Raw genomic sequence first — 18,221 nt, 5'->3', positions numbered from 1 at the left:
GTGTAAGAGATGAGAGTTTGATGATAAATCAATATGACCTGGTGTTGTGATATTTTAGGAAAATAAACAAAGGAATTACAAGATCAAGAAGTACACAGATGCATAGAATCTCAAGTATTTAAAACGGTTTAATCAGCGTTCCTCAGCAGTTATCGCTGAAGTGACCAAGGAAGTTCCTTGCATTTGATGAGAGTAATTTGCAAGTCCAAGTACTGTATCCATAATGTCGACTTAATAAAGTCAGTCCCCTTCTTTTAAATGTAAAAGAAATGGCAGTGATCTGGAGAGATGGGAGAGAGACATCACTATTCACGATGTAGTCCACTGTCCAGAGTTGGCAACTACATTGTAAATAGTTATTTGATGGTACGAAACTTGAGTGTTGATGGGAAAAAAACTCATTTTGTCAAAAGATTTCATCTTGCAGTGATCAGGACAATTTGCAAGAATATCAATAAATGAAGTATAAATACTACTTTAAAAAAATCATTCAGAGATGTGGGCTTCACTGCCTGAGTCAGAATTTATTGCCCATGCCTAGTTGCTCGGGAAAAAGGAGTTGTCTTCTTGAACCATTGCAATCCATTTGGTACGGGTAAACCTACAATGCTGTTAGGAAGGAGTTTCAGTATTTTGACCTAGCCACACTGACAGAATAATAAAATATTTCCAAGTTCAGGATGGTAGGAGTGGCTCGGAGAGGAACTTGCAGATGGTGTTCTCAAATTGCTGCTGCCTTGTCCTTTTAGTTGGTGGTTGGCATGGCTTTCGAAGGTGCTGTCTTACTGTATGGAATGCTGTTTGGTTGGCAGGTGGATTCTGATTGGTAGATGCATTACATAGAGAATGCGGCAATTAATGATGATTGACTGTTAACTGCCAGGTTTTGTTTAGATTTCAGTGCAGACTGGTTGACTTTGATTGATCAGGGCATTGCCCAGAAAAATGAACCAGAGAATGGCTATCACTCATGCAAACAATGCCACCATACACATTTTAAATTGTGCATAGATATACGTAATGTAAAAATGATCTAATTTTGTGTTCAATTTTATATTCATGACTAAATAATGAAAAGTCAGCACCCATATTGAGCTCCAAAGGTATGAAATACAAATGAAGGACAGAGGATTTATTTGATTGAAATATTCATGATTATGAAATAAGCCATAAATATGTTTTCACTTAGGTGGTAGGAAGATGAGAACTGAAGACAGAAATGTAAGATAGTCACTTATAAATCTAATAGAAACTTCAGGCGAAACACCTTTAACCAAAGAATGGAACTTGCTAACCCTGACAATAGTTGGCACAGCTTGCATGGCGGTATTGAAAGGGAAAATCGATAAACACACAAAGGAATAGAAGGAATATGTTGATAAGGTTGTGCACAGACAGATTGGTGTGCAGCATGCAAACTGCCATGGACCTGTTAGATTGGAGGATTGTTTCCTGTGTTGTAAATATTATGTAATATATGTATCCAAATTCAATCTATTTAGTAAAATTAAAATGCATTCATATTTCTCGGACTGATCTTAATTGTTCAGTGAATAAAAGATGAAAAAATTATGAAGACCCATGAAGTATTGCGTTTATTTAATTGGAGCTTGACTTCTTAACTACACAAACTTTGTGTTCAGTTCTCTGTCATGCATGGCATATGATAAATCTCACTAATGTTCATAATGCACCTGGAACACAAAATGTGAATAAATTGAGTCAAATTTAATGTTGAAATATCTACAAAACAAATACCTGGTCAAGTGGCAATGGAGACTGTCTCATAATCTTCACCCCATTTGCTGAACTGAATACCTCTAATTATAAGAACTAGTCAAGATGTTGAAATTTCATGCTGTAATTTAATTAAAGTAAAGCCATCCATTGAAGTTTTTTTTAGATTTATGCTTCTTCTGTGTTAAACGTGTATATTGTTGAGTGGTGGTCTCCTTTATTTCATTTTGTTAGAAAACAAATTTGTAATTGCCATGGCTTTAAATTGAAAGTTAATACTGTGTTGATAGCTTTTGAACCCAGTTTTTGTGATGGCTAAATGATGCACAGTTGTATTTTTTTATGTTTGTTTTGAATTGGACCCAAGTATGTTTACTTTCTTTTGTGGCACTTAATGAATAAGTTCATAAAATCAAATTTAATTGTAGTTCTAAAATAGTTCTAAATTATGATTTTTTAAAAAAGTTCCTAATGAATGAATCTTTGCTGATTTTGTTTTCTTTTACTTCTCTTCTGCTTTTATCCATAAAGACAGATAGTGCTGTGTTTTATGTCATTGTCCTGTCTGCAGCTGGGTAGTTCAGACTCTGATTATCTAAGTGAAGGAATATATTTGATTACCATTGATTCAGCTGCTCCACATTGACAGTGAAAAGGTCAGAGACGAGCTGTGGGTGGCTTTCATGGTGTGCTTCTTGAGTTAAATGAATTAGATGTAAAGCATTCTGATGTAAGTCAATGCCAAAAAGGCATTAGTGCCTCCAAAAGTGCTGCATTTGTGTGTTTTTTTTAATTCAAACTTCCATGTGGTGCAGAATATTTTGTTTGATTTATAGTCCCAGTAATTGGATGAATGCATACTTTCCCATTTAAATATTTGGCTTGTGCTTTAATAAATAGGAAATACATTGACCCCTGATTACTGGTGACTAAGCTAACTTTTGTCATTGTGTTAGTTGAGCTTAAGTATTTTGCCAGTTTCATTTTGGCATAGCACAGAACATGGGACATTGTCCTTTATCCTCCCCAACCTTACAGATGATATTTATATCCACTGTTTGATATTGATTCTGCCTGATTGGAAATTTTTCTTCCATTTTCATAAATATTTAGTTCTGCAATGTCTTCTAAGTTGTCAGTATTGAATAGAAAAGGTAAATAAATGGGAAAACGTTTAGGTGGAATATATTGTTAACCACTAAAATAACATGATACATATTGAATACTGCACACATTTAAGAGTGTTCCATGTAGCATGGCTGTAGTATCCTGCCTCATTTTTATAGAAAATATTGTTCATGTAAGTTCATCGTAATAGTTCTGCAAGATTTCTCTTTGATAATGCAGTCTTTTAATTGTTAGCCATGCCTGATATTGCCACATCGCTGGTGCAATTCATTAACATTGTATTTTAGTTAAGAGTTTTTCCCAATGTAGCATCTCTGGAATATTTAGGACAAAGTCGTTCCTGGATTTTCAAATTTTCTGGATTTGATAGTTATGTTAGAATGCCTAATCATGTATGTGTGAACTAGAAAATACTGTGATTCTAAATATTTTATAACTCATATGTTTCAGGAAAATATTATAAAGCAGAATGAAGCATTAGCTTATTTGGATAGGTAAACCATCTTCAATGTCTCAATTCTGTAAGAAAGGGTCATATTTCTGAACAAGTGATGTTTCCAAACAGCATATTTTCTAACTGGAGAGATAACAGTGTGATACAAGTAAATGTTACATGTTTGAACTTTTTGTTTCATAGGCAGCTTTTGCAGACTCTCCAGCATGTTTTGTAAACAGACTTCTATAACCATTTCTATCTTATAAAATATTTGTGCTTTTTTTCAGGAACAAAAATAAGTGATTTTAATTTTAAGTCATGAATTAAATTGTATTCTGTGAATCAATTGGGCTTGTGACATTGTATTCTTAATGTATATTTAGCATTTGATGTAGATAACAGGACAATAATCCGATTTTGCTTATTTATTGTTTAGATAATATATTGTTGTTGGCTCGTTACAGCTGCTCCTTACAGTGTGCATGAATAGAAACTAATGATTTAAGTTTAGAGAAGTCAACTGGCCTATTTCTGTGGTACAGTGCACTAATTGGAACTATACTCGTAAATAAGCCTTGAAATAAGTACAAAAACTGTAGCATTTGATTTTATTCATTGCTTTGCCTCCAATGTATACTTAACACAAATTTAGTTTTACCTCCATGAATGAAATTGGTTTGCATGGAAAGATAAAATGTTGGAGTTGTATCACCAGAGTAGATACATGATTGATGGCAGGTGTGGATCTGATGGGCTGAAGTGCCTCTTTCTATGCTGTAATATTTTGTGATTCCATTGTTTACCATATTAAATGCATCATTTTGTGTATATAGTTAGTGACCACACATTTATGTTCTTACTTTGTACCTTGAATGTGAAAACATGGTAAACATCATCATCACCTTTGTTTCTCTGAAGGTCTCTTGATTCTATTAGGAAAAAAAGTACAGCATAAAAATTAATTTATCTTCAATACTTGAATTCTATCTGTGAGTTTTCATCCTTAAAATACATTGTATTTTAATTTTTTACATTATTAAATATCCTTTCCTATATTTCAAGGCACTGAATTTAGCTGACGTATGCTATTCCAGTGGCACAGTCAGTAGTCTACTTAGTTAAATCGCCAAAATGTGTCTGGATTTGTGTATTGGGAGGTAACTTTCCCGCAGCATTAGTATTGATCATGAGAATTAGTCTTGGAGTTCTCAAGCTATGGTCAGAAATTATTGACCAGGATTAATCTTTGTAATCAAATAGACACATGTTGCAGCTTGGATAAGCACACACATGAAGATTGATCAATTGAATTCCTTAGAAAAGAATTGTGTTCCTTTCAAACCTACCTCAACATAGACCTGTATGTTCAGGAGCCATGGAGGAATTTGGGGAAAAACAAAACTTATGTAATGGACAGATGATTATTAATCTGTAAACCGAAGAAATATAAACCTGAATGTAAGTCAATTTGCCTGATCTTTTAGTGTCCTGTTTCTAAAATGAAAATGAACATTAAAGCCACTTAAGAATTTACAACAGTGGGTACCAAACCAAAAGTTGTTCAAGTCATGAGGCTTTAGTAGCTATGCACTTTGAGTATATTTCACTCATCAGTTTATTTTTTGGAACTGTGGGAAGTCCTTTTGTACTAATTCTATTGGGCTATTTGTCCTGCTGGTATGAGAGGAGGAGGACTTGTGAATAAGTCATAACTTAAATATAAACCAGTGATTGGTTGAAAATTAGTTCTTGGTTAAAAATTTATTTTTGCTACTGTTGGGTTTAGTTGGCTTCTATTGGGGTTACTACTAATTATTTGAAACCTCATATGCACGAACCCTGCTGCCAAGAATAAAAAGGGATCTCTTGGCTACACTTGTATTGTCCTGTTATGCTGAAACTTTCAACTGCACGTTGCATTTTTTAGTTGGTAAGAATTTACTCATGTAGTTATGTTACCTATAACTGGGTAAATTGCTAGACCTTTCATAAGACTAATGTTAATAATGGCATATACTTGCAAAGCAACCAGGCTTCCTTCACTGAATGGTATTATGGACGAAGTTTGATTTTTCGGATCATCTTGGTTTCAGTATGATGCGTTATTTGCACAAATTGATTTGGTGTGACTTGAACTCATAACTTTACTGTCGCTCATGGCCCTGCAACTTGTGCTGTTGGAGTCTCCTGTATTTTTAATATCTCCTTTTCCAGTTCGATCACATTATTTTTAGTGTTTCCTAATGTTAATTTAGTTTAGAAAAATAAGAGTTGCATTTTTCTTATATGAATAAAAAGCTAATCATTATGGTAAGCTTTTATCCTTCAAATAAATATTTTAATGACGAGCATCATTGTAATCTAAATCTGTTTAAGTCGTATAGTTATGAAGTACATGTATACAGACGTGTTCATTTGAGGAATGGATTTAATGTTTGTAGCCATTATTGTTTTCAGTATAGTTGAGATATTAAATTATTCCAAATATGCTATTGAACTACTTTCGTTCATGAAAGTCAGTAACTTTAAAAGATTTTCTAATTCCAAACATCTCTACAGAAGATTATAATTAAAACTTAATTAAAGTAAACCATTCATAATTTCTTACATAATTAGATAACTTCATTAAAAATAAATGATGAAAATCACTTTAGAAATCAGCAAAATGGAAAATGCCTTCTTTAAAAGAGCAGGATACTTAATACAAAGTGTATTGAATTCCTCAGGCACACAGAACGATGAATATGTTTAGTGTCTGTGTAAAAGTAAATGTAAAATAATCATAGTGTACAGCATTTTGATAATTAGGGAGCAGCTTGAAATAGTTTGTCACTGTACTAATTATGAGGTCAAATTTTGGGATTACCTAAGTAGTTTCATTATCCTTCATGAAACAAGGACTGGTTTGTCATGTTCACCTGCCTGATGAAAAATACATGTCAGTTCAGTTTGGCAGTGAAATCAGTCGTATATTGGAATTGGCTCTCAGAAATATTATGTATAGCCTAAAGGGATTTTACTGCATCAGCATAGATTTAGCAATTTTATTCCCGGTCTTGTTATTTGAAAGGCCCTGAGTGTGATATATATCTAGGAACAATGCGATGATGTAGAAAGCAACTAAATAAGCTGTACGGTTAGATGAGTGTATGAATACTTGTCCTACAATAGCTTATCATTTACTTAACAAAGGAATGAAGAATATTCATGGGTTTTCAGAGTGACCCATTACGTTATTTTGAATGCTGCTTGAAGGTTAAAATCATAAAAACAAAATTGAGTATGAAGGTACACAATTCATTAAACATTTCCTTAGGTATTCTTTTGTTTTCAAAGGCTTTTTGAAAAGAATGAGACCATTGAAGAGTAAACAGATGAAAATTAATGTGAATTTCTTTGTTGCAGCATTAAGCCTCCTTTGTTGTAATATAGAATACAGATCCAGTATCTGCTTTTAATTTTATTACGATATTCAAAGCTGCAGCAGACATGTTCATTTATTTATGGACTAGTGGTGCTGGAAGAGCACAGCAGTTCAGGCAGCATCTGAGGAGCAGTACTGCTGATCGGATGCTGCCTGAACTGCTGTGCTCTTCCAGCACCACTAGTCCAGAATCTGGTTTCCAGCATCTCAGTCATTGTTTTTACCATGTTCATTTATTTAACCAATTTGACATTGGCTGCACAGGAAATTCTTCAGATCTTAACATACATTTGATTTTCTTGTTGTTTTTCTATTCTGTCATTTGTTAATTGTATGCATATTTCCTTACATTGAATATTGAATATTGCTTTAATTTTTTTCTCAGATTGTTTGAAGGATCTTCACACAAGAAAGCTGAAAAGCTTAAAACTCTTTTTTGTTATTTCAGAAAAGTCACAAAAGAAAGTAAGTTCATACTGCTTAGAATAAGAATAGTTCTTCTTTGAGCTTCTACAGTAAAATAAATTACAATCTCTAAAATATTTATGAATGGACCATTTGAAATTTTATTATCTACCTTTAATACGGCATCAAATAATGTAGACTGACGTTCAAGTGCACGGTGCCAACCATGGTGTAGCATGGATTCATACTGTTAATTCCTCACCTCTGAATTTCATTCTTGACCATTGTGAAGATTGCAAACAGATGTCAAATTTGTCTCCAGCGATGGGAAGGAAAAATAACACTCGCTCCTTCTCCTCACTCACCGCAAGTAGTTACTTTCAAGTATTTCAAAAATATCCTTACCTAAAAAGCACAGCTTTTTGATTTATCAATTTGACACGGTAGAAGTGATATTTTTCTTTTCAAAAAAGAAAAGCATGATGGTTTGAATACTTGGAGTACTATATTCACATTTGGTCCCTTTACTTGAGGAGGGATTAATTATATGGAGGCAGTTTCAAAGAGTTTTACTAAATTGATTCCAGAGATGAGTGACTTATCTTATAAAGAGAGATTGAGCAGTTTAGGCATACATCAGGAGTTTAGAAGAATTAGAAAAAATCTAATTGAGATAGGTGAGATGCTAAAGGGGTTGACAAAGTAGCTGCAGAGAGGACGTTTTCCCTTGTTGGGCAATCTAAAATTACTTCTTAACATTCAATGTTACAATCACTGAATCCCCCACTATCAATATCCTGCAGGTTACCATTGACCAGAAACTCAACTGGTCTTTCCACATAAACACAGTGACTGCAAGAGCAGGGTAGTAACACCACAGCAAATAACGTTCCTTCTGACTCCTGAAAGCACATCTATAAGGTACAAGTCAGAAGTGTAATGGAATTCTCCCCACTTGTGTGGATGGGTGCGGCTCCAACAATACTCAAGAAGATTGATACTATCCAGGGCAAGACAACCTAGTTGATAGGCATCACATCCACATGCATCCACCACCGATGCTCAGTGGCAGGAGTGTGTACTTTCTACAAGATGCACTGCAGAAGTTCACCAAAGATCCTCAGACAACACTTTCCAAACCCACAACCACTTCCATCTAAGACCAGGGCAACAGATACAAGGCTACATCACCACCTGCCAGTACCCCTCCAAGCCACTCACCACTGACTTTGAAATATATCACTATTCCTTCATGTCACTAGGTCAAAATCCTGGAATCCCCTCCCTCATGCCATTGTGGGTCAACCCACAGCAGGTGGACTACAGTGGTTCATGAGGGCAGCTCACCACCACCTTCTCAAGGGCAACTAGGGATGGGCAATAAATGCTGGCAATGAATTTAACCATCTAGAATGAGAAGTGATAGTTTTAGGTTATTGGTAGTTGATTTAAAACAGATAAGGAAAAATAACTTCCTTCAACTGGTCATGATCTGTGGAGTTCACTATCCCAGAATGTGGTGGATGCTGGGACAGATCTTTAATTAGTAACGGGTTGATGGTAATGGAGAACAGGCAAAAAATGGAATTGAGTGTGAGTATGATCAACCGTGGTCATGTCAAAAGGCAGAGCAGACTTGAGGGGCTAAATTGCATACTCTTGCTCGTAGTTCTTATGAAGAAAGTGACATCAACAACAAAAGTCACAATGTTTGAAAGAAATAAAGACTTAAAAATGATTGATCTTTGTTTTGAGATTGACCATTAATACTATTGGGGGGATAGTCTCTCAGCATCAGCCAAGTTCATGATATCACACGTGGCTTTGCTGCACAGAAGGGGAGGAAAATGTGCGGCAGAACTATAGTGTGGCAAATGGAGTTTAATCTAGCTAAATGTGAGATGCGACATCTTGGTAGGGCAAATCAAGGTAAGATTTGTGCACTAATGGTAAAGTCCTGGGAAGTGTTGCCAGGCAAAGAGACCTTGGAGTGCAGGTTCATAGTTTCTTGAAAGTGGAGTTGATATTGTGAAGAAGGCATTTGGTATGCTTGCCTTTATTCATTAGTAAGTTGAATATAGGGAGTTAGGAGGTCATGTTGTGGCTGTCCAGGACATGTTAGGCCATTTAGAAAACCGACTTCCATTCTGGCCTCCCTGCTGTGGAAAAGATATTGTAAAACTTGAAAGGGTTCAGAAAAGATTTAAAATGATGTTGCCAAAGTTCGAGGGGATACATTGGTGGTCACCAAAATTGGACTTTGAGCTGTGAGGAGAGGCTGAGGCTATTTTCCCTGGAGTGTCAGAGGATGAGGGGTGAGCTTTGGGTTTATGTAATCATGATGGGCATGGATAGGTTTGAGGAAGGGTCACTCAATCTGGAACATTGACTCTGATTCTCTCATAGATGCTGCTAGACCTGCTGAGCTTTTCCAGTGATTTCAATTTTTGCTTCTGATTTACTGCATCTTGTTCTTGTCAGTTTTTATTTTCAATAGTCAAGGTCTTTTCCCTGTGAGTAGGGAGTCTAAAACTAGAGGGCATAGGTTTAAGGTGAGAGGGGAAAGATTTGAAAGGGATATATGGGGCAACTTTTTCACACAGAGGGTGATGCATGGATGAAATGAGCTGCCAGAGGAAATGAAACATAGAAGACAGGAACGAGAGGAACTCATCCAGTCTTTGAACCTGCTCTGCCATTCATCATGGTCATGGTTCATCATCCAACTCAGTAGCCTAATCCTGCTTTCTCCCCATAGCCATTGGTCCCATTTGCCCCAATTGCTATATATAGCCACCCCTTGAACACACTCAGTGTTTTGATATCAACTTCTTCCTGTGGCATTGAATTCCCCAGGCCCACAGCTTTTTGGGTGAAGAAGTGTCTCCTTATTTCTGTCCTAAATAGTTCACCCTGAATTGTCAGACGGTGATCCCTGGTTCTGGATGCACCCACCATCGGAAAACATCTTCTCTGCATTTGCCCTGTCTAGTCCTGTCAAAAGTTTATAAGTCTCTATGAAATTCCCCCTCGCTCGTCTGAACTCCAGTGAAAATAATCCTTACCTAGTCACACTGTCTTCGTAAGACAGTCCAGCCATCCCTGAAATCAGTCTGTAAACCTTGGCTGCGCTCACTAGAGAGCAAGAGCATCCTTCCTCAGAAAAGGAAACCAAAACTGAACGCAATATTCTAGATGTGGCCCCACCAAGGCCCTATATTACTGCAACGACACATCCCTGCCCCTTTACTTGGAAAATCTCACAATGAAGGTCATCATGCCATTTGCTGCCTTTACTGCCTGCTGCATGTATGCCTGCCTTCAGTGACTGGTGCACAAGGACACCTAGGTCCCGAAACAGTCCTTTCTCCCAATTTACAGCCACTTAGATTGTAATCTGCCTTCTTGCTTTTGCTTGTGAATGACCTTGTATTTATCCCAAATTTTACTGTATCTGCCATTGATTTGCCTACTCACCCAACCTGTCCAAATCATGCTAAAGCATTTCTGCATCCTCATTACAGTTTACTCTCCCACCCAAGTTGGTGTTATCTGCAAGTTTTGAGATATGATGTTTAGTTCCCTCATCCAAATCATTACTACATTTTGTGAATAGCTGGGGTCCTAGCACTGATCCCTATGGCATACCATTAGCTATTGCCTGCCAGTTAAAAAAAAGATCCATTAATTCCTACTCTGTTTCCTCTCTGCCAACCAGTTTCTGTCTGTCTCAATATACTTTCCCCAATCCCATACGCTTTAATCTTGTACAATAATCTCTTATGTAGAACTTTGTCAAACATCTTTCTGAAAGTCCAAGTGTACCACATCGACGGGCTCCCCCTTATCAACTCTATTAGTTAGATTCATAGAATTCCAACAGATTTGTCAAGCATGATTTCCCCCTCATAAATCCATGCTGATTCTTTCTTAATCCTCAACTGGTTTCTAAATGCTCTGCTATAAAGTCCTTGATGATGGATTCAAGAATTTTCCCCACTGCCTATGTTAGGCTTACTGGTCTGTAATTCCTTGGTTTCTCTCTACCTCCATTTTTTTGAATATTTGAATAACATTAGCTAACCTCCAATCTGCAGGGGCTATTTCAGAGTCTATTAATTCCTGAAATTGACCTCCAATACATCCCCTATTTCGAGAGCCACTTCATTAAGCAGTTTGGGATGTAGATTATCAGGCCCTAGGGATTTATCTGCCTTCAATCCTCTCAATTCTCCCAGCACCGTATCTCTACAAATATTGATCTCCCTCGGCTCTTCCCCCTGACTAAATCTTGCAGTCTCCAACATTTCTGGAATCTGATTTGTGTCCTATTTTGCGAAGACAAGTCAAAGTATGTATTCAATTGCTCATCCATTTCTTTGTCCCCTATTACAGATTACCCCATTTCTGTCTGTAGGGGACCTAAATTTGCCTTCACTAATCTCTTTCTCTTTGTGTACCAATAGAAGCTCTTAGTGTCAGTCTTTATGTTCTCTGCAAGCTTCCTTTCATACTGTAGTTTCCCCCTCTTAATCAATCTCTTGGTCTTTCTTTGCTGAATTTTAAACTGTTCCCAATCTTCAGACCTATTATTTTTCTTGGGAAATCTGTATGCTTCTTCCTTGAATCAGATACTATCTTTTATTTCCTTTGTAATCCATGAGTTGGCCCTCTTATCCATTTTGCTTTTGTTCCGGACAGGAATAAACAGTTGTGTGGTTCCCCCATGCATTCCTTGAATATTTGCCATTGCCTATCCACTGTAATCACTTTAAGTAATTCTCCCCAATCTATCAAGGCCAACTCATGCCTCATAACATCACAGTTTTCTTTATTAAGATTCAGTACCCTCATCTCTGAGTCAACTATCTTACTCTCCATCTTATTTAAAAAAAATACTATCATGTTATGGTTGCTCATCCCCAAGGGGTCTCTCACAGCTAGATTGGCAATGATTCCCTTCTCATTTCACAGTACCCAGTCTATGATGGCCTGCTTTTTAGTCGGTTCCTCCACATATTGGTTAACAAAGCCATCCTGTGTACACTCCAAGAATTCCTCCTCTAGGGCATTCTGATTGATTTGCCTTATCCCTTATCACATGCATCTCTAATTTCCTGTTCAATGCCATTCCCAACATCACTACAATAGTTTGGGGGCCTGTAATATGACACCCACTAATGTTTTTCTTGCCCCTTGGTATTTTTCAATTCAACCCAGGCAGACTCCACATTGTCAGGTCTAATACCCATGCTCACTTTTGTGTTAATTTCCTCTTTAACCAGCGCTGCCACTCCATCATATTTTTCCTTTTTGCTTGTCCTTCCTTAATACCAAAACCCTGGAACATTCAGTTCCCATCCCTGGTCACTCTGCAGCCATGTCTTCGTAATACCAATTATATTGTTCCAGTTTGCATCTATCTGCATGATTAATTCATCCACTTTATTTCGAATGCTTCGTGCATTTAATAACAAAACTTTAAAATTTGTTCCATTGGTAAAGTTGCCTACATTTTTATAATTCTTCGTTGCATAAAGATATTCACCTGTTCTGTCTCTCACGTTTTATTGTTTAGTAACCATCTGCCACATCGCTAATCTACACTGTTACTTCCTCCTTTAATTTAAATTTTGTAACTTCCCCTACAACTGAATCCCACCCCTCCCCAATTGAGTTTAAAGCCCTGTCTACAGCCCTAGTTGTCCGATTCACTCGGACTCTGGTCTCGATGAAGACTGTTCCATCAGAATGGATCCCTTCTTCCCCAGTACTAGTGCTAATGTTCCATGAATTCAAATCCATTTCTCCCACATCCATCTTTGAACAACGCATTTACTTGCTTAATCTCATTGACCCTGTGCCAATTAGCTCGTGGCTCAGGTTGTAATCCAGAGAGTATTACCTTTATAGGAAGGGTTGAGAGGTATATAGGCCACATTCTGGCAAATGGGACTTGATTGATTTAGTTAATCTGGTTGACCTTGATGCGTTTGACCGAAGGGTCTGTACATCTCTATGACTCTGTCTGTGATTCTGTGATAGGGAATTCAAAAGTAAGGGGTGCAGACAGGCATTTCTGTGGCCACAGACATGAATCCAGGATGGTAAGTTGCCTCCCTGGTGGGAGTCAGGGATATCACAGAGCAGCTGCAGAATCTTCTGGAGTGAAGGGTGAACAGCCAGTGGTCATTGTAAATATAGGTAGGTCCTGAAAACTAAATTTCGGAAGTTGAGAGAAAATAAAATGCAGGACCCAAATGTAATAATCTCAAGATTATTCCCAATGCTAAGTGGTAGCGAGAGCAGGAAGAAGAGGGTACATCAGATGAATGTGTCTGGCGAAATGATATACCAGGGAGGGGTTTCGATTCTTGTGACATTGGGACCATTTCTGGGGAAGATGGGACCTGCACAACCCTAGCGGGTTGCACCTGAGCAGAGTTGGGACAAATATCCTCGCAAGTGCTTTTACTGGTGCCGTTGGAGAGGTTTTAAACTAGTACAGCAGAGGGATGGAAACCAAACTGTAGGCTTAGATGGGTCAGATTCAGATCAGGAAATAGGAAGTAGAACATTAGTTAGTGATGTAGTCAGTAACTCGGAATGTCAAAAGAATCAATGATCAAAAAGCATCCAGCAAAGGAATTGACAGGGTTGTGCTGTTTGTAGTTCAATTCAAAGAGTATTACAACAAGGCAGATGAACTAAGGGCACAGGTAGACAGTTGGGAGGACGATGTTCTTGTTAGAACAGAAACCTAGTTAAAGGAAGGGAAAAATTGACAGCTCGATTATCCCTCCATATAGAGTTTTCAAGCAGGATAGAGTGGGTGATAAAAATGGAGGGGGTTCAGCAATATTGGTTAAAGACTCCATTACCGTTGTGAGAAGGCGTGATAAACTTAATGGGTTAAGAAACAAGGCTGTCTGAGCTTAGAAATAAAGGGGCAGTCATACTGGTAGGAATATATGACAGACTCCCAAATAGTGAGGGGGGATAGAAGCACACATTTGCAGACAAATTTCTGCCTGTAGGAATAAGAGTGCAGTCATAGGAGACTTTAACTATCCCAATACCATCTGGATTTCAAGCAATGTAAGGGGTATTGAAGGTGAAAAATCCATGTACTGTGACCAGGAAAGGTTTCTTAAGCAATATATGACAAGTCCAACGCGAAGAGATGCAATTCTGGGTTTAGTTTTGAGAAATGAAAATTCACAAGTGGGTAACCATATCAGGGATAATGACCTCAATTCGGTTAGATTTATTAATGTTATGGAAAAAGACAGAGATAGATCTGAAGTAAATGTTTTAAACTGGGGGAAGGCAAATTTTACAAAACTTGAGAAATGATGTGGCTGAGGTGGGCTGGTCAAAACTGCTAAAGGATAAATCACTAGTAACCACGAGTGGGAGGAACTTGGGGCACAAAGTGGACATGTCCCCTCCAAAATTAAGAATGAAACTGGCAAATCTAGACTTCTCTGATTGTCTAGAAAATACAGGGGAAGATTAAATAGAAAAAGAAGGCTTATGATCGTCACAAAAACCTCAACACTGCAAATAGCCAAGAGGGACATAGAAAGTACAAGGATCAAGTTGAAGAAAGAAATAATGAAATCAAAGTGAGGCCATGAAAAAGTATTAACAAGCAAGATAAAGGAAAAACATGTAAGGAACCAAAAGATAGATGAAGAAACAGTAGGATTTGTCGAGATGAAGATGGGAAATTGTGTTACAGCGGATACGGGATGAGTTCTAAATTTTTTTTTGTCTCCATATTCACAAAATGTGGATACAGTAATCCAAGAGGAGCAGTGTGAAATATGTGACTAAATAATCATAAGGAGATAGGGAGTGATAGGGGAGTTGGAATCCTTGAAAGTGGATAAGTTGCCAGTGCCAGGTGGATTGTTACCAAGGATGTTAAGAGGTCAAGGAGGAAATTGCAGATGCACTGAGGATTATATTCCAATCTTCTGTAGATATAGGTGAAGTACTGAGGAATGAAAATATGGTTCCACTGTTTAAAAATGGTATAAAACAATTATAGGGCAGTTAGTCTTACTTCGGTGGTGGGTAAATTGTTAGGTCTTCAGCATGGCTTTGTTAAGGGAAGGTCACGCCTTACAAATTTAATAGTATTATTTGAGGAAGTGATGAGGAGGATCAGTGAGGGTAGTGCAATTGATGTTCTCTGCATGGATTTTAGTAAGGCATCTGCCGGGGTCCTACATAGCAGACTTGTCAAAAAAGAAACAGCCCATAGCATTCAGGGTAATGTGTTGAATTGGATCCAATGTTGGCTTAGTTACAAGAATGAGAGAGTAATGGTCAATGGCTACCCTTGTAAATGGAAAGCAGTTTCAAATGGTGTTCAGCAGGGCTTTGTGTTGGGATCCCTGCTGTATGTCTTAAACGTTAATGATTTGCACCTGAATATAGGGGACAGAATTGGGAAATTTGCAGATGACTCAAAAGTTGGCCATGTGGAGAAAAGCTGTAAGCTCAGAAATGATAGGTTCCTGACGTGGGCAGGAAAGTGGCAGATGGAGTTCAACTCTGAGATGTCTGTGGTCATGCATTTTAGGAGAACAAAATGAAGTGAGAGATCTGGGTGTGCAAGTGCACGGGTTGTTAAAGGTAGCTGTACAAGTAGATAAGGTTGCAAAGAAGGCATATTGATTGCTGTCTCTCATTGCCAGAGACAGAGATTGAGAAAGTACGGATTTAATGATGGAACTGAATAAGACACTGGTATGCAGTTCTGGTCAGCACACTACAAGAAGGATGTAATTGCTCTGGAGAAAATGAAGAGAAGATTTACTAGAATGTTACTAGGGCTGGCATATTGCAGCTTTGAGGAGACATCGGAGAGGCTGGTGTTGTTTTCCTTGAACAGAGGAAGCTGAGGGGTCAACATGATTGAGATGTACAAAATTATAAGGGGTAGAAGTAGAGTAAACCGAAAGAACCTGTTTCCCTTGGCAGAGAATTCAAAAGCCAGTGCTCATAGATTCAAGCTAAGGGACAGAAGGATAATTAGAGGGGCTGTGAGGAAAACGTTTTTACGGAGAGGGTGTAGGTGTCTGGGATTCACTGTAAAGTGCGGGTTATGGACTGTGAGGAGGAAGATAGGATTAGAAGGGGCATTTGGGTGTCTTTGGGTCGACACCAACAAGGTGGACTGAATGGCCTCCTTCTGTGCTATATCATTTCTATGGTTCTATCTTTTTGAAAGACAGAGCGGTGCCAATGCTATTGTTTCATCAGGCATGTGAACAGGAGATTTTTGCAGTTACTTCCAAACATCCTCTCATGTTAATTAAAATACTTCTCATCAATGAAACAGAGTATTATCATTTGCTTCAAATGTACTGTGAACCCTTTGGAGTCTCCTGTAATATTGGGATTAGTAATTAATGCACCACAAAATTGTCTTGGAGACTTATTTCATGGAAATTAAACTCTAGATAAACCTGTTGCTTAAGAGTTACTGATGCTGCTTGAGATTCCTCACTTTGGCACAGTTGGGATTCATCCCACGTGTGCTATAGCAATTTGCTGATCGAAAGTAAGGTGCTTCAGATTCAAAATGGTATGCAAGCTATTATTTAGGATGTGATATTGTCACCTTCACTTTATTAAATTTAGGGTCTGCCACAGTTAATCTGCCTGAGTTTGTTGTTGTCAGCCACTCTTGTGTAGTCTGGTTGTCTACTTATTGTGGAAGCTGATTATCAACAGGCATGATTATTACAAGGGGCCAAGGGTATAGCAACAAAATTACCTTGTGTTCTGAATTGATGCTTTAGATACTCCTTCTGAATAGACCAAGAAATTTGGTGTGAGTTGTAAGCTGCTTTATCCATTGTAGGTAAAATAGAGCAACAAAGAGTAATTCCATATATTTGATATACTGTTTCGAAACCAAAGAACAGAAATACTAGCATGTTATCATGAGTCATTAAAATTAAAAGAAAACACAGTTTTTCTGGCCCCTGTCCCGTCATGGCTTGTTTCCTTTGCAAACTTCGATTGTTCATCCTCCTGTAACTGTTGCTGTTGGGATTTTGTACAAGCCTCTATCAATGGCTACCATGATGAGAAAGAGGTAGAAATACTGAGGTGTGAAATGTTCTCCTGTATAAGCAGATGTCACTCATAAATTGTCCATCTCTGAGAGATCCTCCTAGTATTGTCATGATTTCATTGTTACTGCATTACTGGAATCTGAGTGTCTTTTGATATCACTGTGTTCGGCAATGAATGCGACTTGTAGTAAAGAAAATGTAATATACTTTTTTTAAAACCATCTCTACAAACTGCAGAACACTAAATTGGATAGAACGCTACAGCAAACTCTCTGAATACTTTAGTGCATTCAGTGGAGGATAGTTGCATAATTCCAATTATGCATGTAGAACCAAAGCCAGTTACATGCATATAGTGTCCAGGCGTGACTAAATGAGGACTTTCCTAATCATTTTTATTATGCCTGGGAAAAGTGATATCACTGTATGTAATACTTTTCTGAGATACACTCGAAATATCACCTTTTCAGCAATTTTTGTTTCCTTAATAAAAAGCTCCTTAATCTAACTTGTGCACAAATTATTTCTGTGAAAAACAAACAAGGGGTAAAATATAACTTTTAGATTTATGGAGGATGTACACTTTGACGAGCTGTACTGAATTCTGCTTTGGCTCCATCTTGAGTGATATGCGATTCTTTATATGTAGCTGTGCTCACATTGTCACATCCTGCACCTTCTGAAAGTTGCTTTTCTGGTCACCTAATTCGGTGCAGGCAAGAGAAGAAAGGATTGGATAGCTATGGCGGATAGCACTAACTGTGATCATGTAGTGAGCCAACTTGGACAGAATGGGGCAAGTAGCCTCTCTCTATGTTGTAACTGTACAATGGTTTTTGGTTAAATACCTATGTTCAGTATTTTTTTTAAAAGTGGAATTTGTCCAACAGTGCAATCGATATGAGCTTTTGATTGTAAAGTCAATATTGTAATAAATGTAGCATTTTAATTTGTAGAACCATCATACATGACAATTTCATGTGTTTAGATAAGT

The 18,221-nt window shown here is 37.6% G+C and overlaps 1 protein-coding gene across 1 annotated transcript in view; it reads left to right on the top strand.

Annotated features, from left to right (window-relative positions):
• Nucleotides 1-18,221, top strand: part of parga (poly (ADP-ribose) glycohydrolase a) — a 215,302-nt gene that overhangs the window by 106,093 nt on the left and 90,988 nt on the right. The window contains exon 10 of the mRNA XM_060854133.1: nucleotides 7,111-7,190. Coding sequence (XP_060710116.1) covers nucleotides 7,111-7,190 — 80 coding nt within the window. The remainder of the gene's footprint in view (nucleotides 1-7,110; nucleotides 7,191-18,221) is intronic.

This window comes from Hemiscyllium ocellatum, chromosome 43 (genome assembly GCF_020745735.1).
Source record: "Hemiscyllium ocellatum isolate sHemOce1 chromosome 43, sHemOce1.pat.X.cur, whole genome shotgun sequence".
Classification (NCBI taxonomy): Eukaryota; Metazoa; Chordata; class Chondrichthyes; order Orectolobiformes; family Hemiscylliidae; genus Hemiscyllium; species Hemiscyllium ocellatum.
This window is presented reverse-complemented; position numbering and strand designations above follow the sequence as displayed.